At 44.2% G+C, this 24,360-nt stretch overlaps 1 protein-coding gene across 13 annotated transcripts in view; it reads left to right on the top strand.

Annotated features, from left to right (window-relative positions):
* The first annotated feature begins 2,848 nt into the window (after nucleotides 1-2,848).
* ccdc102a (coiled-coil domain containing 102A) overlaps nucleotides 2,849-24,360 on the top strand; it is an 83,576-nt gene continuing 62,064 nt past the window's right edge. For 3 of the 13 annotated variants that reach the window (XM_085907240.1, XM_085907249.1, XM_085907253.1), the window contains exons 1-2: nucleotides 3,127-3,328; nucleotides 19,816-20,265. In XM_085907240.1, the coding sequence (XP_085763366.1) occupies nucleotides 19,915-20,265 (351 nt within the window). In that variant the 5' untranslated portion in view covers nucleotides 3,127-3,328; nucleotides 19,816-19,914. The other 10 variants (XM_085907252.1, XM_085907248.1, XM_085907242.1 and 7 more) reach the window with 10 other exon arrangements.

Consider the following 24,360-nt stretch of genomic DNA (forward strand, 5'->3'; position numbering starts at 1 on the left):
AAGTCGTATGTGCAGCCACTAATTCGATCAAGCGCCAAAAGCGCCTTTGCAGGGTACTCCCCACCCCGCAAACAGGAATTCTTTATGTCTACAACCGTTTCTGTAATGTGGACAAAAGTTTATTGCCTAGTATAGGGTCACCACCCCTTTGTGAAGGCACCGGAGCAGACGCAAGCGTGGGGCCCATGATATCGATGGGAAGGATCCCGGACATGTCTCCACCAAGCGCGGAACAATCTACTTGGCCACCCGTAATTTGCACAATAGGTGCTTGCAATGCTGGGGCTACACTGGTAGACTGGGATCCCGCCTGGGAGAAAGGGTTGAACAATGTAGGGTAGGGTGGCGGTCTTGGCACAAACAAGTCATCATACTTATTAGTTTCGGGCAACTGCGGGTAGCAGCCACTCGCCGGGGGTAGTTGAGGAGGGAGTGAGCAGCCACCAGAGGGAGTAATCCCAGGAGGAAGTGAGCAGCCACCAGGGGGAGCCAGCCGAGGAGAGGGAGAGGGGCCTTTCTCCCCACCTCCGCAGGTTCACCCACCAGCGCTGACCCCCCCCCCCCCTTCCTTCCCAGAGGCGTCCACATCTCCCCCACTCATCCGATATTTGTTGGCAGCGGCCATACATCAACTATATATATACAACATCACACATAAGGAAATATCAACATCCTTACAAACGAGCGCCACTTCTCGATCCTATCACTCCTGCGATGATTATGTCTACCACGCCACGCAAAGACGCTCTGCTTAACAGCAGACAATTCCTCCAATCTGGCCACCAACTTGGCCTCAGTCCTTTGCAACAACACCACCACATCGGTGTTGTGTTTCCCAGGGGGGAAATGTCCAGACCTCTGAGAGTTCCTTATCCAATCAGTTATCACCTGTCGATTTTTGATGCGCTTCTCTGGTGGGAAATTCTCCACATGAATTGCCACCGCAGCATCAAATTGAGTCCGCACACTCCCATTCGCCAATGGGAGTGCCCCCAGGTCAAACCAATCCCCCTTTAGGTCAAATTCACCTTCCATATTGTGTACACAATTAGAGGTAGCACTATCAATAACCCTCAACAAACGCAACACTATTCACGTATGTAGGATATATCCAAACAAGTATGAACAGCCCAGCAGGACCGTTCAGGGCGACCACTTTATTGAGGCCCCACACACGCAAGTACTCAAAAGTCTTTCCCAAACACGTGACAATACGCCATTCGGACGAACACCTAAGTTGCATCAAAAGAGTACACGAGATATTAGGGTTTGAATTAGAAAAATATATTAACTTTACCGAGATTATTAATGTGCATGGCATGTGTGAACGTGTTTTGACTTAGTGTTGCTGCGGTAGTTAGCCTTAGTGTTGGCTCGTGAGTAAACGCAAAAAGTGCAGCCAAAACCACCTGGAGCTGAACCCGGTCAAGACCGTGGAGATGACAGTGGACTTCAGGCGAGACCCTTCACCACTTTCACCCCGCCATCCACAGTAATGCTATTCTCTCCACAGACACCTTCAAGTTCCTGGGAACTACAATCTCTCGGGACCTGAAATTGACCGGCCACATAGACTCTGTCCGGAAGAAGGCCCAGCAGAGGTTGTACTTCCTTGCCCTCCTGGGAGTTTAAGATCAGGGGATGTTTGAGAATATTTGTAATTTTTCACATGTCCTGAGTGTTGTTAGTAACCTAAATGTCGAACAGAGGCTGTGATGTACCGAAGTCAAATTCCTTGTTTGGCACGCTTAAACATGGCGAATAAAAACTCTTGAATCTTGAAATATTGTTATCCAATATATCGACTGCAGTTTCACATTAGTTTGCTGGTTTGAGATGTACTTTTATTATTATTATTATTATTATTATCCATCCATTTTCTGAACCGCTTTGTCCCCACGGGGGTCGCGGGCGTGCTGGAGCCTATCCCCGCCGTCATCGGGCGGCAGGCGGGGGACACCCTGAACTGGTTGCCAGCCAATCGCAGGGCGAACAACCATCCGCATCCGCACTCACACCTAGGGGCAATTTGGAGTGCTCAATCGGCCTACCAAGCATGTTTTGGGGATGTGGGAGGACACCGGAGTGCCCGGAGAAAACCCACGCGGCCGGGGGGAGAACATGCAGACTCCACACAGGGAGGGCGGGAGGTGGAATCGAAACGGTGAGGCGGAGGTGCTCCCCAGTGCGACTCCGAGCCGCCTATAATTATTATCCATCTATCCATCCATTGTCTGAACCGCTTAGTCCCCACGGGGGTCACTGGCGTGCTGGAGCCTATCCCAGTTGTCATCGGGCAGTAGGCGGGGGACACCCTGAACTGGTTGCCAACCAATCGCAGGGCACACAGAGATGAACAACCATTCGCACTCGCACTCACACCTAGGGACAAATTGGAGTGCTCAATCGGTCTATCAAGCATGTTTTTGGGACGTGGGAGGAAACCGGAGTGCCCGGAGAAAACCCACGCGGACATGGGGAGAACATGCAAACTCCACACAGGGAGGACCGGAGGTGGAATCGAACCCGCACCCTCCCAACTGTGAGGCCGACGTGCTACCCAGTGCCCCACCGAGCCGCCATTATTATCATTATTATTATTATTATTTTTATTATTATTATTATTATTATTATTATTTATTATGATTATTACTATTATCATTATTATTATTATATTAAACATCAATGTCTGCATAAAGCGTGTCGGCTGGCAATGACATAGCGGCAATGCTGTCTGTAACGCACTCGTGAATCTTCGCAAACGACCAATCAGCAGCGCAAGCAAGCGTTAGATGGAGGAGGGACTTTACTAGTCAGTGACGTAATTTCCCCTTCACGAACGAGTCAGTGACGCAATTTCCCGTTCACGACCTGGTGAGAGACTCTTGCCAACGGATCAGTGTGTAAGTGTTGTATTATAGAAAGAAATGTGTTGATTACCCGAGCCAATTATTATGATATACATAATAATTTGGGGGGGCGGAGGGGGTTGTGTGGTTGTATTGTTTGATGTGTATGGGTTGTTTCCACTGGATGTTTTAAAAAAGAAAAAAAAGTAGCCGGATCAGTGTGTGTGTGTGTGTGTGTGGGGGGGGGGGGGGGGGGGGGTTTCATTGAACGATTCGTTTGAACGAATCTTTTGAGTGATTTTAAAGATTCAGTCCACCTAAAAGAACTGGAATGCACATCTCTAGTTAGCCTCCAATACGGCACTGCGCATGCGCGCCTCAGATCGCGCAGCAGTCACTTATCGCGTCTTGACAAAGGAAAACAACCACTGGGATATTTTACCAAAATCAAATACCCCCCTCAAGAAAAAAGACAACTGGTACGTTGCTCGATGTATCGTTAGTAGTTTGTATTAGTCCCATTACTTTTGGACTCACTGGTGACAAATGACAAAAGTATCATTCGAACTGTTGGATTTGATCCACAATTTAGGAAGTGCGCTTTTCGCGCCTCAGGGCAAAAGCCATAGCCAATCACCCGTTGTCCAATTCACTCATTGCGTGCTAGTTTTCTTACTTCAGTTTTAGGAAAGGACTAAGACACCTAAACAAAATTAGACTTACACAGGTTGGTTGAGTTCAATCGCAATTCTTGTTAAGAAAACTCTATTTTCAGGATAAATACAATCCAGCACTGGGCCTTTTGTGCGACAATGCTCAAGAGCAGAAAATCTCCATTCAGATAAGGCAACTTTCGTTTGTGCTGCTACGGTTTTGTAGATGTTACAGATTTGATTTTGAGCGGTCACCGTATTTTGTTGCGTATTTCAAGTTCTTGGAATCCCACGAATGCAGGACGAACTTTAGCTAAATATGTTACACTATCGTAACTTTCTTTTGAAACAAAATTTCTAAAGAAATCATGGTTAATACATCTTGATGTCAGCATATTTTTCACTTTGCATCATTCTTTCGTCTGTGCATAGCAATCATAATGAACATGCGCGTGTTATTATAATTATTCAAGCAATGAATGCTAATTATATTTATTTGTCCTCAACCAGATGGCATTAGGTAACATACAGTGCACCTCACAGTGACAGCATCAAAGACAATGGACTTGATAAGTTTTTCTGTCACTATTGGAGTCAAACACTAATGCATGTGTACAAGACCTTAAAGAAATCTCACCCAATACTATGTTTTGCTGCAACTGGCTCAATAGTTAAAAAACTGATTAGACCGAATGGCATGTCTGGCGATATCTTCCTGTATCAGGTTGTTCTGACAGGGCATATCAGCTCCAGTGTCCCAGTCGTGCAGATGCTGTCAGAGAAGCATGATGTTAATGCTGAAGGAATGGATCCATGTAGGTGCACCTGTTCCTAAAGAACCCGTGAGTGACTTTTCTCTGGCGATTCTTTGAGCTCTAGTCAAGGGTTTTACCCTTCATCCTGATCTGAAGAGCTACATCAATGACTGTGTGAAAATTTTACTTGGGAATCTAGCTAGACATCTACTCCCGTGTTTTCTCAGGGTAGATGTAGCACACTGCATTAAGATGAGCTGCCGATGGTACTGCCTAAAAAATAAAAGACCTCGTAGGCTGTTATCATCTTCCAATACAAATACGTTTTGGGTTCATTTGGAGCAGATAGGGGCCTGGGTGAACTCTGGATGACCTATAAAATAATCTCTCATAACTAAAAAAACGTTGCAACACAAACGAAAATTTTTACGGCACAAACCAGCACTAACGAAGCCCAAACGAAACAGACTATTTTCCTTAAATTTTGCGTGAGGTGGGGGGCCAGCTTCATGCAGGTATTTTTTTGTGTATCAATAAATCTAAATTAAACTGGGGTGGCTCGGTGGCACACTGGGTAGCATGTCACCCTCACAATTAGGAGGGTGCAGGTTCGATTTCACCTCCGGCACTCCCTGTGTGGAGTTTGCATGTTCTCCCCGTGCCCGTCCGCGTGGGTTTTCTCTGGGCACTCCAGTTTCCTCCCACATTCCTAAAACATGCTTGGTAGGCCGATTGAAGACTATAAATTGTCCCTAGGTATGAGTGCGAGTGCGGATGGTTGTCCGTCTCTGTGTGACCTGCGATTGGCTGGCAACCAATTTAGGGTGTCCCCCGCCTACTGCCTGATGACGGCTGGCATAGGCTCCAGCACGCCCGCGACCCCTGTGGGGACAAAGCGGAACAGAAAATGGATGGATCGAATAAATCTAAATTAGGCCATGTTATCATTCGAACATTGACTAATAGTTTCAAACATGTAAATACTATATTAATAGTATAAATGACATACAGAAAATAATGTCTACATAATATAAATATGATACGTGTGTGTAACATATTTAGATTTAGCTAAAGTATATATACTGTAAATATGTTTTCACAACTTTTTATAACAAAGTACAAGTGTACATACTGTAAATATGTTTTTAGAACTCTTATTATTATGATAAGATTTTTGTAACAAGTTACAGTACTGTAAATATGTTTTTAGAACTCATTATAACAACTTTTTTTATCACAAGGTACAAGTGTATGCACTGCAATTGTGTGAGCACTCCCTGCCTTCTGCTGGCATGCGGGCAACTTTTGTACCATAATTTCTCAATTTAGAATTTTTATTTAGAATTTTTGATTTTCTTTGGGGGGAATCCGCGATGTACTGAGGCCGCGATAGATGAACCGCGGTATAGCGAGGGATTACTGTACCCGGAAATCTGGATATGTCACTATTAACCCTTGATTAGAAAAAAAGGCATACCTAGTCAACCTTAGTTATGTTAAAAAGCTAATTCCTCACTCAAATTCAGTAACGCCTCGCTACTTCGCGCTTCACCTATCGCTCCATCGCGGATTTTTTTTTTTAAACAAATATTGCGGTGCATTGCGGATTTTTTTTTAAGTCGCTCACACAGACACACACACACACACACACACACACACACACACACACACACACACACACACACACACACACACACACACACACACACATTCACTGCGTCATTTGCAAAGAAGCACACAAGACAGGCAAGTGCACCCCTACACCATCAGCGACTCCCCGATGGTCGCGGCTTTTTGCGCCATCACTTGGAGCGTAGGATTTTGTCTGCCCTTTGTCTGCCTTTTGTCTGCCACTAATGGGAACATGTTGATCCGTGTCCTTGCAGCTGATTGGCTTAGCAGTTCTAACTACACTTTATCTCAGCCTCCCGCCCTTTATTCACTCCACCTGTGTCAACATATCGGCAGCACCTCAGACTTGCACTTTATTACACATACTATCACGTCTCTGCTCCTCGGTTGCAGAGCGGAGTCTATAAAGACAAAAACTGTGTCTCCGCTTGTCACTCCCGATCGGATCGTCCTGTTTGCCCGTCATAAAATTATAAACGTCTTGTGCGGACGTTACAACCAGTCAGCACGGCAAGAGGAGAGCGAAGCCGTTGCATGTCTGCACTTTATTATGACAAGCCAGTCAGCAAGCTCCCGTCATGCAGGCATCTTGTAACACCACAGTGGGTCAGGCAAACGAGAATCAGGTGGCAGGCGTGAGTGTCAAAACAGACAAAAACAGTGAAAATTGACAATTAGCAGTTCCGTATTGGCGGCGCGCGCCTCAGAGGTCTAGCGCGGAGGGCACGTGATGCCAAAGGCCAGCAGGGCGAGAGCGGAGACGTGACACAGCCGTGCACGAAGGTAAAATGCACCGCCGTGCAAAAATAGTCGGGACAAGGGCAGTGAGCGTAACCGCGCATGTAGGAAAAAAGCACTTCCGTCCAGGATTTGGGACAGTCTCCAGCAATGAGCACTAAGCGCAGGGCGTGCCTTTGAGCAATGTGGGAATACCCTCGCACTGGGCTGCCGGGGTGCGTTAGCTGGTTACCATCACAAGAGCGAACCGGAGCCATGACACATGTACATTTTAAAATGTTTAAATGTTCAAAAATACAATAAAGTGTTTAAATACAACATTATAAAAGTCTTGTGCGGACGCGCTAGCGCTGGGCCGCCGGGGCGCGCCAGTCAGCCAGCACGCAAGAGCAGAGAGGAGCCAGACACGTTTACACTTCAAAAAAGTTAATAAAACTCTTGTGTGTATTATTGTAACAACATGTTTACTTACATTAATGTTCTTATTTATTTAAATAAAAAACAATGTTTCTGCAAGTCAGTTTGACTTTAAAACATTTACAAAGTGTTTCAAAATACAACAAAAGTGTTTAAAAAACAAAGTGTATAAATCTACAATAAAGGTTCATAAAATTCTTGTGCGGATATTGTAAGAATATGTTTACTCTTATTTTCTTTTTTTTCCTATTTATATACCGTATTTTTCGGACTGAAAGTCGCTCCTGAATATAGGTCGCATTAGTCATAAAATGCAGAATAACGTGAAAAAAAAACATACAAGTCGCTCCGGAGTATAGGTCGCATTTTGGGGGAAATGTATTTGACAAAATCTAACACCAAGAACAGACATGAACGAGCATGACAGGCTAAATGATAGGTATGCTAACGTGACAAACACAAATGAAGAGCTGAGAACGGGCCTGACGTAACATTCAGAGTTATTCTAATAACTATTACATAAATAACACCTTTATAAAACAATCTGTCACTCCAATTCATTAAATCCGTCGATCAAATTCCTCGTCCTTTGTCAAGAACGCCGCGTGTGTGCCCTGACGTCAGCCTTGTCGTTATTCCACAGATCCAGTATATAACTATATTGTAACGTGAACAAAGTCGACTTCCAGGCGTGCGGTGGCGTGGACCTCCATCCTCGGAGGTGGCATTTCCAGCCACGGAGGTGGAAGAGGTCTCCATAGAATAGGACTGGGTGTGCGTAAAAGCCATGTCCAAGCCCCATCCATCGTCCCCGGACAGCCACCCGGCAGAGCGTCGGTCCCCGACTTCCATCCACGGTGGTCAAAGAGAGCTCCCATCAAGTAGGACCGGGCGTGCGTAAAAGCCAAAATAGTTTTTCAAACATTCTGTGTCAATCCAAATCATTAAATCCTTCAAACTCTTCGTCCTCCGTGTCACTTACAAACAAAGCCACTAATGAGGCCGGTAGTACGTCGGGCCCTTCGTCATCTTAGTCATCCCGTGATCGAATTTTTGTCCTTTATGTAAACAACCGCCACACCACTGACGTCACTTGAAATTCAAATTACATCCCTTGCTTTGTGTGTCTTAACATGTGAAGAAATTGACAATAAAGCAGACTTTGACTTTGACATCATGGTTCGTTTATCGTGGTTACCCTTTCTTTTTTTTATTTTTATTTTTTTATTTTGAAAATTGGTGAGGGGCCAGACAAAGCACGGCTCACCAAAGCCCCTAATGATGAGAAACAAAAACGGACTCTGTTTTCCCTCGCCCGGACGCGGGTCATTGGGGCCCCCCTCTGGAACCAGGCCTGGAGGTGGGGCTCGAAGGCGAGTGCCTGGTGGCCGGGCCTTCGCCCATGGGGTCCGGCTGGGCATAGCCCGAAAAGAAAACGTGGGTCCCCCTTCCCATGCGCTCACCACCTGTAGGAGGGGCCAAAGGGGTCGGGTGCAAAGTGAGCTGGCGGCAGCCAAAGGTGGGGACCTTGGCGGTCCGATCCCCGGCTGCAGAGGCTGGCGCTAGGGACATGGAATGTCACCTCTCTGGCTGGAAAGGAGCCTGAGCTGGTGTGTGAGGCAGAAAAGTTCCGACTAGACATAGTCGGACTTGCCTCCACACATAGTTTGGGCTCTGGTACAAGCCCTCTCGAGACTCTCTTCCACTCTGGAGTTGCCCATGGTGAGAGACGTCGAGCAGGTGTTGGCATACTTATTGCCTCCCGGCTGGGCGCCTGCACATTGGGGTTCACCCCAGTGAGAAGCTCGGTCATTCGGGAGAGACTCGGAGTAGAGCCGCTGCTCCTCCACGTTGAGAGGAGCCAGATGAGGTGGCTCGGGCATCTCATCAGGATGCCTGCTGGACGCCTCCCTGGGGAGGTGTTCTGGGCATGTCCCACCGGTAGGAGACCCTGGGGACGACCCAGGATGCGCTGGAGAGACTATGTCTCTCGGCTGGCCTGGGATGAGCTGGATGAAGTGAAGTGGCTGGGGAGAGGGAAGTCTGGGAGTCCCTCCTAAAGCTGCTGCCCCCGTGACCCGACCCCGTATAAGCGGAAGAAAATGGATGATGGATGGATGAATTTTGAAAATTTGTGAAAAAATTCACATATAAGTCGCTCCTCAGTATAAGTCGCCCCTCCCCCACCCAAACTAAGAAAAAAACGCAACTTATAGTCCAAAAATTACGGTAATTAAAGAAAGTTTATGAAAATCAGTTTGACTTTTTAATGTTTACTAAAGTGTTAAGGAATACAAAAAACATTTAAAAGTACATTATACAGTGTTTTAAAAATACAATAAAATACAATAAAGGTTCATAAAAGTCTTGTATGGATTTTGTAACAATATATTTTCTCTACATCGCGGATTTTCACCTATCGCGGGTGGTCTTGGAACGAATTACCCGCGATAAACGAGAGATTACTGTACCCCCAAAGTGGTGTTTTCTGACATGAACATATCTTGGAGCATTACTGGTCATTTCTATGCTTTAAGCAGCAGTCCAACCCCCACCCTCCCATCCAAGAAACGACCATTATTGACATCACCGCCCCGTACCGCTCCAACAGACAAAACACATCCACTCCCTTAGAGATGCTGTCCTTGCAATTTGAGTTAACATGCAGCTGTTATGATTTTGATGTTTCAAATAAATAAATAAATAAATAAATAAATAAGTTGCTCTCCAATAAATTATTTACCGTAATTTTCAGACTAAAATTCGCTCCGTAGTATAAGCCACATCAGCCACAAAATGCCCAATAAAGGGGAAAAAACATATGTAAGTCTCACTGGAGTATAAGTCGCACTTTGGGGGAAATCTATTTGACAAAATCCAACACCAAGAACAGACATGAACCAGCAACAACAGGCTAAACGATCCGGTATGCTAACGTGACATAAACACAAACGAGGAACTGAGAACGGGCCTGACGTAACATTAACAGTTATCCAAATAACTATAATATAAATAACACCTTTATCAAACCATCTGTGTCACTCCTAATCATTAAATCCATCAATCGAATTCTTCGTCCTTTATGTAAACAATACCGCGTGTGCGCCGGGCTGCTGACGTCAGACTCATCTCAGTTGCAGTTCAAATTATTCCACAGGCCCATATAACAATATATAAACTAGATAATCAAAAAGCTATAATACAAACAACAATTTTATCAAACCATCTGTGTCGCTCCAAATCATTAAATCCATCGATCAAATTCTTCGTCCTTTATGTAAACAATGCCGCGTGTGCGACGCGCCGCTGACGTCGTCAGTCCCAGTTCAAATTACAATAATCCCTCGCTACATTGCGCTTGTTTTTCCCTAATTAAAAAAAAATAATTTTAAATAAAACTTTTAAATTGAGGAATTATGACACGAATGTTACCCACACGTCAGCAGAAGGCAGGGGGTTGCCACACAATTGCAGTGCGTACACTTGTACTTTTTTTTTTTTTAATTAAAAAGTTATAATGATAAGAGTTCTAAAAATGCATTTAAGAGTGTTATACCTTGTTATAGAAAACGCATTATAATAATAAAACGGTTCTAAAACATATTTACAGTATGTACACTTGTACTTTATTAAAATTGTTATAATAATAAAAGCTGTTCTAAAAACATAATAAATACTTATTATATTATAATATTGTTACTATTAAAACATATTTACAGTGTGTTAAGAAATCTCCATGTTATTTATGTTATTCAGCCATGCCTTGATTTGAGGTAGGATGCTTTATTTTGAAGGCCGTTTTCAGATGATACCATTTCAAATTATTAAATCTCCTGACTCCGGAAGTCAGTGAATGGAACTCATTGTCCGTGACGCTCCAATTATTCAACAGCAGTAGTGCGCCCTCATGCGGTTTAAAGTTAAAATAACGTGAAGTGATCAACTATACTAGTAAGTAAGTTATGTTTTAATGATCAAGTAAACATTTGTGAATAATTTCACATATAAGTTGCTCCTGAGTGTATGTCGCACCCCCACCCTAATTATGAAAAAAACAAAACGCGACTTATAGTCCAAAAAATACGGTAAAAATAAAAAGTTAACAATTTTTTTTCCCACACACCCATACAATGTTTTCAGATGTCCTACTTTGTAAGTGGTCACAGAACACGTGTGCGGTGTGGGAGTATAGCGCAGGTGGATTTTTCGTAGAGGTGCAACAGTATACTTAGTAGATAACCCACATTATGGATCGTACCTGGGTTTTTGAGTCACAGTTTTCGGTTCGGGTTCTGTACACTTTTTTATGCGTATAGTAAACACTTTTTGTCTATTAAAGTATTGTTCAATTTAGATTTTCAGCAGCATTTTTGAATCGGATCCATTTCATTTATAAGAATTTACACACTTTAAAAAGAAAATGCAAAATTTGCAACCATACTGTAGCTGGTAAAGTTAATTAACTTTTTTGTGTTGAAGCACAATTCACTTATTCAATTACAATTCATTTACTTAGGGTTTTCCTTTCTACATTGAGTCAAAGGTTTGTGTTGAATTGATTGAGCAAATGGAAAAGAAACAATTACATTGGACTGTTATTCAATAGGTGTCATGGTATGTAGTTTGTCTAATTGGACTGCCTGCAGCCTGATGTCTTCCACTCCGCTTAGATTTTGAATATAAGTTTTGCATTTTTATTTCCTGAAACCATGAATGTGATTGCTCTACGAAACAATGACTTCTTTATCTGTTGTTGAAACGTTAACTCTCTCTGATTCTGTAAATCTGAAAAGTATTCTGCGTTGCCAACTGTGTACACTCAAATAAATGACAGAGGAAGCTCCTGGTCTCTCCTGGGTTTGGGAGCGGAAAAGTCCAAAATAGCATCTGTACTTTTGGAATAAGCAATTGAAAACCTCAACTTATGAGCCACGGCGACCTTATAAATTATTTAAAAACATGAAGTCCAAAGTAACCGATGATACGTGGACCTGGCAACCATGGCTGCACGGACATGCCTACAGTTACAACAGCACAAGACCGGCCCAAGCACAACAGCAATTAGACATGACCTTGTGGAGTGAGGGCTTTTTGCCAGTTTGGACAGGCACAGGCACATACACATACACGGTAGCCTGTAAATGCATCCGTATAAAAGAAAGTACAGAAATCCATTGAGGCATATTGTCTCGTGCAGAGCGGACCAAACAGTTCAACATTTTGCTGTGTACTGTGTTACACCACTGATTTCTAAGGTGACATATGGTTATAAATCCTTCCTTCCAAATCAGAGCAAGCTGTTTTGGTCCGGTCTCTTTCAATGCAAATGAGATACTTCACACCCTGCTCCCTCCAGGCCGCAAGATGTGTGCCTCCTTTCCGGTCGGACATATTTGTAGTCGTTCGCGGAAATACAGTTTACTTGTGTTGCATGTTTGTGCGGGATGTCCGTTGTTGAGCCAGGAAAGCAAAGGTGTGGAGTTTAGAGTTGGTTCTTTATTGGCAGGATCTTGGGTTGTTTAATGGCGGTCAATACACAAGGCACGGCAGCAGATGAAACAACCACTTCTGTCTCCAGGTCAGCTTGTTTTATACTGTCCGGAAAGGCGGGAACTTGTCACATGACCATTTCGTCCCTGAGGCGGGAACTTGTCACATGACCATTTCGTACCTGAGTGTGGGGGGCGGCACCCCCACAGTGTGTGCGTGAGTGTTTGCCTATGTGTGTGTTCATACAGTTAGTTATGTGTGTTGTATTCGTGTTCTGATTGAGCAGTTATGTTTGCATAAAATAATAAAATAATTGTACATCTGAGCATCAAATTGTACAGGATTGTCCACCCTAATAGAACATGTCCACATTGCTGTTGCTCCCTCTTCACTTGCGACATACACTTTTTGATTGATTAAAATATGTCAACAGCAAAAGACTTGTCCAGCCAACCATACATAACACAAAACAAAATAAATCCCCTCACAATATTTATGAACACGTCTTGTAAACAAGCACTGCAGTCAAGTTAAGAAGTAAGCTAATGCTGGTGCGAGTGTTAGTGAGAAGCTAATGAATGAATTAACACATTTTTGTGTTCCCCAAAAATAAAACAGCACCTTCGATGGAATTCATTTGATAGAACAACTCAAAATGCATCCACAAAAAGTGAAAACATAGGGCGCGCAAGCCAATGGTATAAAAACGAGGGCATTATAGACATGCAATAATATGTACGTGAAATACAGTTTATTATGTTTGTGTCATCTCAAACGTATCGCTTTACCATGTCCATCATTTCCATAGATAGTAGAACTTGGAAAACAATCTCTCCGCAGAGATGCTAGTGCCAAGCATGTCGAGAAAACAATGGGCTATACCATCTCAACCCAAATTCAACGTTGATTTATTATCAAAGTCAAAGTCTGCTTTATTGTCAATTCCCTTACATGCCAACCCACACAAAGAGATCAGAATTGCGTTTCCCATTATCCCATGGTGACAAGACATATAACAAAACATCCAAGAAAACAACACAAAAAGTAAAAACTAGGCACATACAATGAATAAACAAGAGCGATGGACAAATAATAAATAAATAAACAAATAAATATATAAATGCAACAAAAATGGAGCAAGTGTGCATACAGCAGACAGTCAGAACATAGCGCGAGAGTAGTCCAAGGCAGCAAACGTGGCCCAAAAGGCCAGGACGTTATGCGGCCGAGGGCGGAGGGGGGAGAGAGTTCAGGATCCTAACAGCCTGGAGTATGAAGCTGTTGGTGAGTCTGCTGGTGCGGGAGTGCAGGCTCCTGTAGCTCTTCCCAGAGGGCAGCAGATCAAACAAATTGTGGGCGGGGTGACTCACATCACGCACAATCGTGGTCGCGAGTGGAGGTGGGAGAGGGTTCAGGATCCTAAACTCTTCTTTATATCTTTAGCTATCTGAGAGTAGGACTTGTAGAGTAGTATTTGTAGTACCGTTTTTTTCGGATTAAAAGTCGCCCCGGGATATATGTCGCATTAGCCATAAAATGCACAATGTAGTGAAAAAACCCCATATATAAGTTGCTCCGGACTATAAGTCGCATTTTGGGGGAAATTTATTCGACAAAATCCAACACCAAGAACAGACATGAACGAGCAGCAACAGGCTAAACGATAGGTATGCTAACGTGACATAAACACAAACAAAGAGCTGAGAACAGGCCTGACGTAACATTGACAGTTATCCAAATAACTATAACATAAATAACACCTTTATCAAACCATCTGTGTCACTCCAAATGATTAAATCCATCGACAACAATGCCGGGTGCGCGCCACTGACGGCGGTTGCACTTAAAATGATTCCACTGGCCCATATAACGCTATATAATAATAATAATAATAATGATAATAATAATAATAAGTTATATTTGTAATGCACTTTACATTCGGAGGAGTCTCAAAGTACAACTTGGCAAGTAAAAACAAGAAAACAAAGAAAAGACAAGTCTAAAACAACTGGACGACAACCAGGATGTGAGAACAGGATTACGGAAATGCTAGGGTAAAGAGGTGAGTTTTAAGTCCGGTTTTGAAAGAGTCAGTGGATTGGGGTGCTCTTAAGTGGTCGGGGAGGGAGTTCCACAGTATGGGGGCAGCATGGCAGAAAGCCCGGTCGCCCATGGTGTGCAACTTGGTTTTCGGGACGTCGAGAAGGTGTGACTTAGATGAGCGGAGGCTTCGGGTGGCAGGTTTTGGGGCAAGGAGTTCTTTGAGGTATGGGGGAGCATGTCCGAGGATAGTCTGGTGAGTGAGGAAGGCGATCTTGTTATCAGTTCGGAATTTGATGGGGAGCCACTGCAGAGAACGGAAGATGGGTGTAATGTGGTCGCTTTTCCGCACCCTCATCAGGATCCTAGCCTTTTGGATGTACTGTAGCCTCTGGAGGCTCTTGCTAGGGATCCTGATGAGGAGTGCGTTACAGTAGTCTAGCCTGAAGGAGACAAAGGCGTGGACAAGTTTCTCAGCATCCGTCAGCGTAAGTGTGGGGCAGAGTTTAGAAATACGTATTCCTGAGGTGGAAGAAGGTTTTGCAGATGTGTTTTATGTGTGACTCTAGGTTGAGTTGAGGGTCCAGTTTCACACCCAGGTTGGTGACAGTGGCTGAGAGGGGGATAGTGTGACCGGCAAATGAGATGCTTGTTATTGGGCAGGTATGGATCTGATGGGGAGTACCAATTAACATGGCTTTGGTTTTGTCACTGTTGACTTGCAGGAAGCTGAGATTCATCCACGCCTTTATCTCCTCCAGACACAGGGAGAGGATGGATGAGGGAGATGGAGGAGGCTGGGTTGTGGAGGGCGGGGGTCGAGTTTGAGGTATAGCTGGGTGTCGTCCGCATAACAATGAAATGAGATGCCGAACTTCTTGATTATATTGCCGGGGTAGCATGTAGAGAGTGAAGAGGGTAGGACCGAGTACAGATCCATGGGGGACACCGGAAGTGACAGTGTGTGTGTGTTGGATTTTTTTTCCCTTCCCAGGGAAACGTACTTGGTTCAGTTCGAGAGGTAGGACTGAAGCCAGGTTAGTGCAGTGCCAGAGAATCCAGTGGAGTGAAATTGATTAAGGAGGATATTGTGGGGGACAGTATCAAATGCAGCGGACAGATCCAACAGAATGAGGAGTGACGGGGAGCCTGCATCGGCAGCCATGAGACTGTCGTTGGTGACCCTAACAAGGGCTGTTTCAGTGCTGTGGCCAGAGTGAAAACCGGATAGAAATTTCTCAGCGATGTTATTGCGGGTGAGATGAGTATGAAGTTGGGCAGCTACCACTTTTTCCAGAACCTGAGAGCGAAACGGGAGGTTTGATATTGGTCCGTAGTTGGCAAGGTTGTCCGGGTCAAGTGAGGGTTTTTTGAGCAGCGGGGTAATGATGGCTGTCTTCAATGCAGGGGGTACAGAGCCAGACTGGAGTGAGAGGTTGTTGACATTGGTTATTAGGGGACTAATGGCTGAGGTTTGTTGTTTAATGAGGGCTGTGGGGAAAGGGTCCAGGGCACATGTGGACGGTTTCATCTTTTTTAATGATGTCCTCTACCTCCAACTGCAAGATGGGGGAGAAGCAACAGAGAGGCTGGACTGTCCCGGGTGGAAGGAAGGGGGGTGGAGGTGAAGTGGAGGGGCCAGAAGAGGAGAGGAGCTGGGAGCGGATGTTGTCAACCTTAGCGGTGAAGAAGGTGATAAAGCTATTGCACACTACCTCTGAGGATTCTGTTGGCGTGGTGGTTGGGGTTTGAGAAAGTGGTTGATGATTGAAAAGAGCGGTTTTGAATTTCCAAGGGTATTGTTTATGATATTAGAGTAGAACAGGGCACGTGTAGTCCCAAGGGCTTTTGAGTAGGCCTTCTGATGTTCTTTATGGGCCTGTTTGTGCACTGTCAGTCCTGAGGCTTTGAGACGACGCTCCTGGATGCGTCCAGTTGACTTCATCAGACGAAGCTCACTGGCGTACTAGGGGGCTGAGCGTGAAAAAGTGATTGTTTTGTTTTTTATGGGGGCATGGATACCTAGAAGTTTGTCCAAAGAGTTATTGTAATAGTCCACTGCCTTGCTGACTGATGGAAAGGTTGCAGAGGAGGAGGAGAGAAACTGGAGGTCCTTTGCTATAGTGTCTTGGTTGATGTTTTTGATATTTCTGAATGAGATGACTCAGCTCCAGAAAGCGGGGGATGGAGTAAGTTAACATAGTGCCGGTTGGAGAACACTGAACTTGAGTGTTAGCCGTTGGCTACGCTAGCCAGGTTGCCTGGGGGGGGCGCCGTATTAGGCAGCCGGCTGATTGTGGAGGTTTGTTGCGGTCCAGGCGACTGTGGGCCGACCGCGCCAGCCTCACCAACACTGTCCTCTCGTTCCTCGCCAGCTTCACCCGACTGATATTGAAAATCGTTTGGATATGTAATCCTCCATTTTAAAATAAAATGTAAAAATAAAAATAAAAAATGCATGTAAAACGAAATAAATGGACAAGTGCTCCTCAGTTGTTCACAAAATTTGAATTGGAGATCACTTATTCTACAGGTGGGCGCATGAAACATCTCGGGTTCACTAGCACCCCCTGCCATAAGGATGAAGAACCTTTTTTTCGTTGCCTCCTAAGGTCTCTTTTCAAAGCTGCTTTGTTCATCTAATGAAACACGACGTTACAGACAGATGACAAAAAACACTAGATTTTATATATATCAGCTTAATTACGGAAATTAGTTAATATAGCCACACTAACACTTAAACAGCGACATGGAGACAGACAGTAATTCAGTCTAACTTCATAACCTGTCAGCGTAGGGAGCTGTGTGATTACGCAATCCTCAGAGTAAGCAAGGCAGGAAGTTGGCTCCTCCGAGCGAAACGTCTTCGGTTTTAAAATAATTATAAAAATTCAGCAATTTTGGTTCAAAATGATACAAAACTACTGAAATTAACAGGAAAATGACTTTATAATAAAAACAATTGAATTTGTTTTTTCTCCTTTTCATGATGGCAAGGGAGGCATCCTCTGACTGCACGCCACTGGTACTTGTACTCATAGTACTAGTAGTACTTGTAGTAGTAGTAGTAGTACTTGTAGTCATAGTCCTTGTAGTGTTTGTAGGAGTAGTACTTGTAGCAGTAATGTAGTAATTGTAGTATTTGTTGTAGTACTTGTACTATTGAAGTTGTAGTAGTGGTACTTTTAATAGTAGTAGTGCTTGTGGTAGTACATGTAGTTGTAGGAGTTGTTGTAGTAACTGAATCAAAATGTAACGCTAGTGTACTGTTACACCCATACACTGGGGAACCTGTTTGGTGAACCACAAAGGCAAGACTTTCATCCTGTATCTTTAAAGGAGGGGACTGGGTATAAATGGATGAAAGACTTGAAAGGGTTAAAAGAGTAACTTGCTCCTTCCTCTGTAAACAATCAGTTTCATGTGTAAAAGAGACATAAAAAGCTTTTGAACCCTTGTCTTGTAATATATCAATTTCCACAGACTCATTCATTTTTTATGGATCCATTTTGAAAACAAATGATAAAAACATGCTAAGGGACAAGGGTGGACACTCTAGTTCAGGGAGAATATCCTGCCCCAAGTGGAGGTGTTAAAGTATCTTGCAGTCTTGTTATCAAGGAGAGGATGGGACGGGAGATCGATAGCAGGATCAACACAGTGTGCAGTAATGCGGACTCTATCATTCAGACATAGTGTAGCGAAAGATGAACTGGAAGGCGAAGCTTTTGAATTACTGGTTAATCTACATTCCGACACTCACATTTGGTCACGACTCGCAGCTCGAAAAAACTGGGATGACACCCCAAGGACAACCCAGGAGACACTGGAGAAACAATTTTTCTCTCGGCTGTCTTGGCAACGCCTTGGGATCCCTTAGGACGTGGTGGATGAAGTGGCTAGTGAGAGGGAAGGCTTAGTTGCTTCCTCTTCAAACCGACCTCGGAAAAGTGGGAGAGAATTGGGGCCCCCTAAGGCTGCGTGCTGAGTCCGCTGCTCTTCACCCTGCTGACGCATGACTGCACTGCAACCTACAGCGGCAACCGCATGTTGAAGTTTGCTGACGACACGACTTTGGTGGGTCTCATCACCAAGGGCGACGAGACTCAATATAGGTCGGAGGTCGACCTTCTGGCCATGTAGTGCAGGGACAACAACCTCCAGCTGAATGTCAGCAAGACCAAGGAGATTGTTGTTGACCTCCGGAAGGGTCACGCCCAACACCTGCCACTGACCATCGACGTTGCTGTAGTGGAGAGAGTGAGCAGCACCAGATTCCTGGGGGTGCACATCAGTGATGACCTCTCCTGGACCACCAACACTGCATCACTGGCAAAGAAAGCTCAGCGCCGTCTGTACTTCCTGCGGAAACTCAGGCAAGCAGGTGCTCCACCAGCCATTATGACCACATTCTACCGTGGCACCATTGAGAGTATCCTCTCCAGTTGTATCGCTGTGTGGGGTGGTAGCTGCAGTGAATACAACATGAAGGCCCTACAGCGCATAGTGAACACAGCCGGTAGGATTATTGGTGCTTTACACCTCCCGTCTCACCCGCAAGACGACCACGACTGTGTGTGATGTGCGTCACCCCACTCACACTTTGTGTGATCTTCTGCGCTCCCGCACCAGCAGACTCACCAACAGCTTCATACTCCAGGCTGTTATAATCCTGAACTCTCTCCCCACTCGGCTGCATAACGTCCTGACCTATTGGGCCGCGTTGGCTGCCTTGCACTACTCTAGCGCTATATTCTGACTGTCTGCTGTATGCACACTTGCTCCATTTTTGCTCCTCTTATTATTTATTTTTATTTATTTGTTGCTCTTGTTCATTCATTGTATGTGCCTTCTTGATTTTACTATTTGTGTTGTTGTTTTGGATGTTTTGTCATATGTCTTGTCACTGTGGGATAGTGGGTAACGCAATTTCGATCTCTGTGTGTCTTGGCATGTGAAGTGATTGACAATAAAGCTGACTTTGACTTTGAATGAGATGAGATGAATGTAAAATTTAAAATTATTGCAACTCTAACGATAATATCGCAGATAATAAATAATGCCCACCCCTACCCCTGAACCGATCAGACCACCTGAGTACATCAGGTACTAACATAAATTCTCGCAGAGCCACCCGAACATGGCTCGTGCCACCACCCAAAAAAAACCTCTCAATCAATATATGTTGCATTAGAAGTCACTTAACCAATTGTTCCTAAATTGTTGTGATTTTGTGTTTAGATTCCTGAGTGACTGAAGAGGTGATGACGTCTTGTTGTATTTCACTATCAAATACAACCCCTCCTTACCCCTGCTTCCTGTAAACTTAAAACACTGACCATGAACAACTCTTCACAGCTGTCTGAGGAAAGCAAGACAACAGTAGGTGATCTATTGTGCAGCCTGCGCATGGAGTCAGACAGGGGCATTCATTCCCCTGAAAGTGTTGCTCAAACCCCAAGGCCCGATGGAGAAATCCTGAGCTCCAGTACTCCACCGCTGCTTTCACCTGGGCTAGGAGGCCTGGGAGCAATGGCCATCATTGGTGAGGTTCCTGGGGCAGACTGGGAGAGCAGAGAAGAGCTGAGACTCAGAGAGCTCGAGGAAGCCCGAGCCAGAGCAGCTCAGATGGAGAAAACCATGCGGTGGTGGTCAGACTGCACTGCAAACTGGAGAGAAAAATGGAGCAAGGTACATTGACTAAATGCTTTTTTATGCATCTTATAGCCTTGACTTCAGATCTACCAAAGAGAAATGTCTAAATTACAAAGGGTCATTCTGTGTCATTTTATCAGATCCTGTAAAAATTGTAGTAAAAAGACACCTCCAAAAACCTATTTTTCTCACAGTTCTCTGAAGTAATTTTTAAATAGCAATATATGGAAAACTGCCTTACGTCTAGAATACAAATTTTCTACAGTTGGTAATAGCGTCTAGACATAGAATGGTAGGCGTGTAGGTCATTGACCAATATACCCTTGTATGGTATTTTTCGGACCAAAAGTCGCTCCGGAGTACAAGTCGCATCAGCCATAAAATGATCCATAAAGGGGAAAAAACGTATACAAGTCACACCGGAGTTTAAGTCGCATTTTGGGGTAAATTTATTAGACAAAATCCAACACCAAGAACAGACATGAATCAGCAACAACAGGCTAAACGATATGGTATGCTAACGTGACATATACACAAACGAGGAGCTGAGAACGGGCCTGACTTAACGAGGCACCTCACACAGAACAGGAACAGTTGAAGATTCATTTCTCAGCAGAGACTTTCAGGCAGGAGGGGGACACGCCATCTGGGTCTGGTGCCCTCCTGACCTTCTGTCTCCGGAACATCCGACACGCCTCCTCCTCGCAGATCTGAAGTGCGGGTGCGGGTCCTGAAAGAGAGAGAGAGTTAACGGTGATGGCGGTGTGAACAGGGGGGTTGCAGGGGGTGTGTGGATGTTGATTGTGATGCAGGAGATACTATTGTGTGGTTGAACCGTTCAACTCTGCAGTAAAACCTGTTTAGCTGGTTTGCAAGCCTGTGATTCTCGGGATGGTTTCCTGAAGCCCGTGATGCTCTGCAGGCCTTGTTCCTTTTTATGTACAGCATGAACCTTTGCTTACATTCTAAACCGGTCTATGTGAAAAATAGAACACCAAAAGAAATGTGAAACAGAGACAGCCAGCAGACAAACTAGAGCAATAAAAGAACAAGCCGAACAAGAAAATTTCAAATCAGGCATATTACATCATTGGAAGAGAAAAAAAATCACATCATGGACAATGCCAGGGTCATGTCAAGTCAAGTTTATTTGTATAGCCCTAAATCACAAGCATTCTCAAAGGGCTTCACATAGACAAACAATTGACAATTATTCTCAAAGCATCTCCTGATCTCGAGCTCCCAAAAGGGCTAGGAAAAACTCAAAAAAACCCTACCAGGGGAAAAATGAGAAACCTTGAGAAGGGACCACAGATGGAAGGATTCCCCTTTCAGGATCACCAGGCTGCAATGAATGCAAAGAGGGCACATAAAATACATAATGTGGAAAACCAAAAGTGGATGTCCAGGCCAAAGCGAAGAGCTGTCGGCGGAGCCCTCGATCGTAATGGCAGTGTCTTCGAGGAGGGTAATCCGCTGCAGTTCCCTCATCCTGAATTTGGTCCACGAGAATCTAGATAGCCGCTGTCAGCTTGCGTGTCACCTAACCACCTCCCCAGCCGGGGAGGGGTGGGGGAAGTGGGGTCGGGGAGAGGGAGCAAGAACAAACTCCAGCCGCATCGGCCACTACAGGTTAATTAAAGGCCATATCATAGAAATATGTCTTTAAACGTGTCTTAAATGTTTCTACTGAGGTAGCAGTTCTAATATCCATTGGTAGTACATTCCAGAGCTCTGGAGCCCAAATAGAAAATGCTCTAGACCCTGCAGACATTTTCTTGGCCCTCGGTGTCACTAAAAGACTAGCGTTTTGCGAACGAAGGTTACGAGACAGAACATAAGGAACGACTAAGTCGACGAGATATGAAGGCGCTAAACCATGCAATGATTTATAGGCTAATAGAAGAACCTTGAAGTCATCTTAAATGGACCAGTAGCCAGTGTAAGTTGGCTAATTGGGGTAATGTGATCAAATTTTCTTGACCGAGAGAGCAGCCTTGCAGCAGCATTTTGTACTAACTGTAGACTTTTGATGCTGGACTTGGGAAGACCAGAAAATAATGCATTACAGTAGTCCAGGCGCGACGTGATAAACACATGTATAATAATTTCCGCATCACCGGTCAAGAGGATTGGGCGAATCTTAGCAATATTACGAAGGTGAAAAAACGCAATTCTGGTTATATTCATAATGTGCTTAATATTACCCCGAGATTAGTTACAGTATCACTCTAAGTGATAGTACGGTTATCTATAGTTATAGTGGTTTACTTAAATAAATGTTGATAACGAGCTGGACCAATTATCAACATCTCAGTTTTATCTGGGTTAAGACGAAGGAAGTTGAGAGACATCCATTGCTTGATCTCCGCGAGGCACGCCTCAAGATTACAACAGTCCCGCGGATCTGCCATTGATAACGGCATATATAATTGGGTGTCATCCGCGTAACATTGAAAACTAATATTATATTTACGTATTACGTCCCCAAGCGGAATCATATAAATATTAAATAGAATTGGTCCTAGTACCGATCCCTGTGGGACACCACACGTAACCTTATAGAGCTCAGAGGACGTATTGCCATGGACCACTCGGTGTGTCCTGTCTGATAGATATGAGTGAAACCAGCATAGTGCTGACCCTGAAATACCAACACAACCTTTAAGACGCTCTAATAAAATATCACAGTTTACAGTGTCGAAGGCAGCACTAAAATTGAGTAGTAACAATACTGATGAAGTGTTTGAATCCATTGCTATGAGGAGATCATTAGTCACTTCAGCAAGTGCCGTCTCAGTGGAATGATTAGCTCTAAAACCACACTGAAAAGTTCAAATAGATTATTAGTGACCATGTAATCAATAAGCTGCTGCGCTACTACTTTTTCAAGAAGTTTTGCTATGAATGGGAGATTTGAAACTGGCCTATAATTACTGAGACAGTCTGGGTCAAGATTTGGTCGCTTAAGTAGCGGTTTAATGATAGCAGTTTTAAAGGCTGTTGGCACTATCCCAGAGGAGACAGACAGATTAATTATATTTAAGATGGACGGTCCTAAGATTTGAAATAATTCTTTAAATAGTTTGGCTGGAAGCGGGTTGAGTAAACATGTTGTTTGTTTAGCCGCGCTAACCAATTGTGTAAGCCTTTCGAGGGACACGCTTTTAAAATTTGAGAGGGTTATTGCATGATCGTCAGCGCCGGTAATCGGCGGTCTCGACTGAGCGATCGGAATGGTCATCTTGATCTCATCCCTAATGGATTCAATCATTCGAGCGAAGAATTTCATGAACTCGTCAGCTGAGTGAAAGGAGCTATCGGGGGTCGGCTGGCGTAGTGTTCGCTTTGCCACTTTATCAAATAGGTATTTAAGATTGTTTTTATTGAGATTAATGACTTGCGCAAAATAACAAATTTTTGCTAAGATAAGCGCATCTTTATATTTCAGGAGGCTGTTGCGCCATTCTTGATGGAAAACCTCAAGTTTGGTTAAACGCCATTTGCGTTCATGCTTTCTACATAATTGCTTAAGCGTACGTGTTTCATCCGTGAACCACGGAGTAGGCAAGCTATGGCGAGTTTTCAGACGTCGCGGCGCCACAGAGTCGATGGCATTTAACAATGCAGCATTGAAGTCATTTGTAAGATTATCAATAGTGCCGGTATATGGGGGGAATATGGCGGTGGCTGGTAGCAGTTGCTCAGATAGCGCTGTTGCAGTCATGGAGTTAATATTACGACTGCTATAATTCTGATTGCTCTCTTGTCCTTGACTAAGAACTGAAATTTCAAATTTTATTCAGTAATGATCAGACAAAACAGTAGTGTATGGCAGTACTGTTATATTTGAGGTTGCCAGTCCTCGGGATAATACCAGATCTAAGGTATTTCCATTTTTATGCGTTGCTGCCTGTATGGCTTGCGTAAAACCAAATGTATCAGTTAGAGTCTGAAATGCCAAAGTAACACCCCCACCCTTTTTTCGAGGACGCGCCGCATGTGAGTTCACAAAATCTGGAGGCGAGGCCTCATTAAGCGGTAGCAGTTCATTAGGTTTTAATTAGGTCTCGCAAAGACCAAATACATTTAGATTACCGTAATTTTCTGACCATTAATCGCGTTTTTTTT

Source organism: Syngnathus leptorhynchus, chromosome 3 (genome assembly GCF_054491065.1).
Source record: "Syngnathus leptorhynchus isolate UIUO chromosome 3, UIUO_Slep, whole genome shotgun sequence".
Lineage (NCBI taxonomy): Eukaryota > Metazoa > Chordata > Actinopteri > Syngnathiformes > Syngnathidae > Syngnathus > Syngnathus leptorhynchus.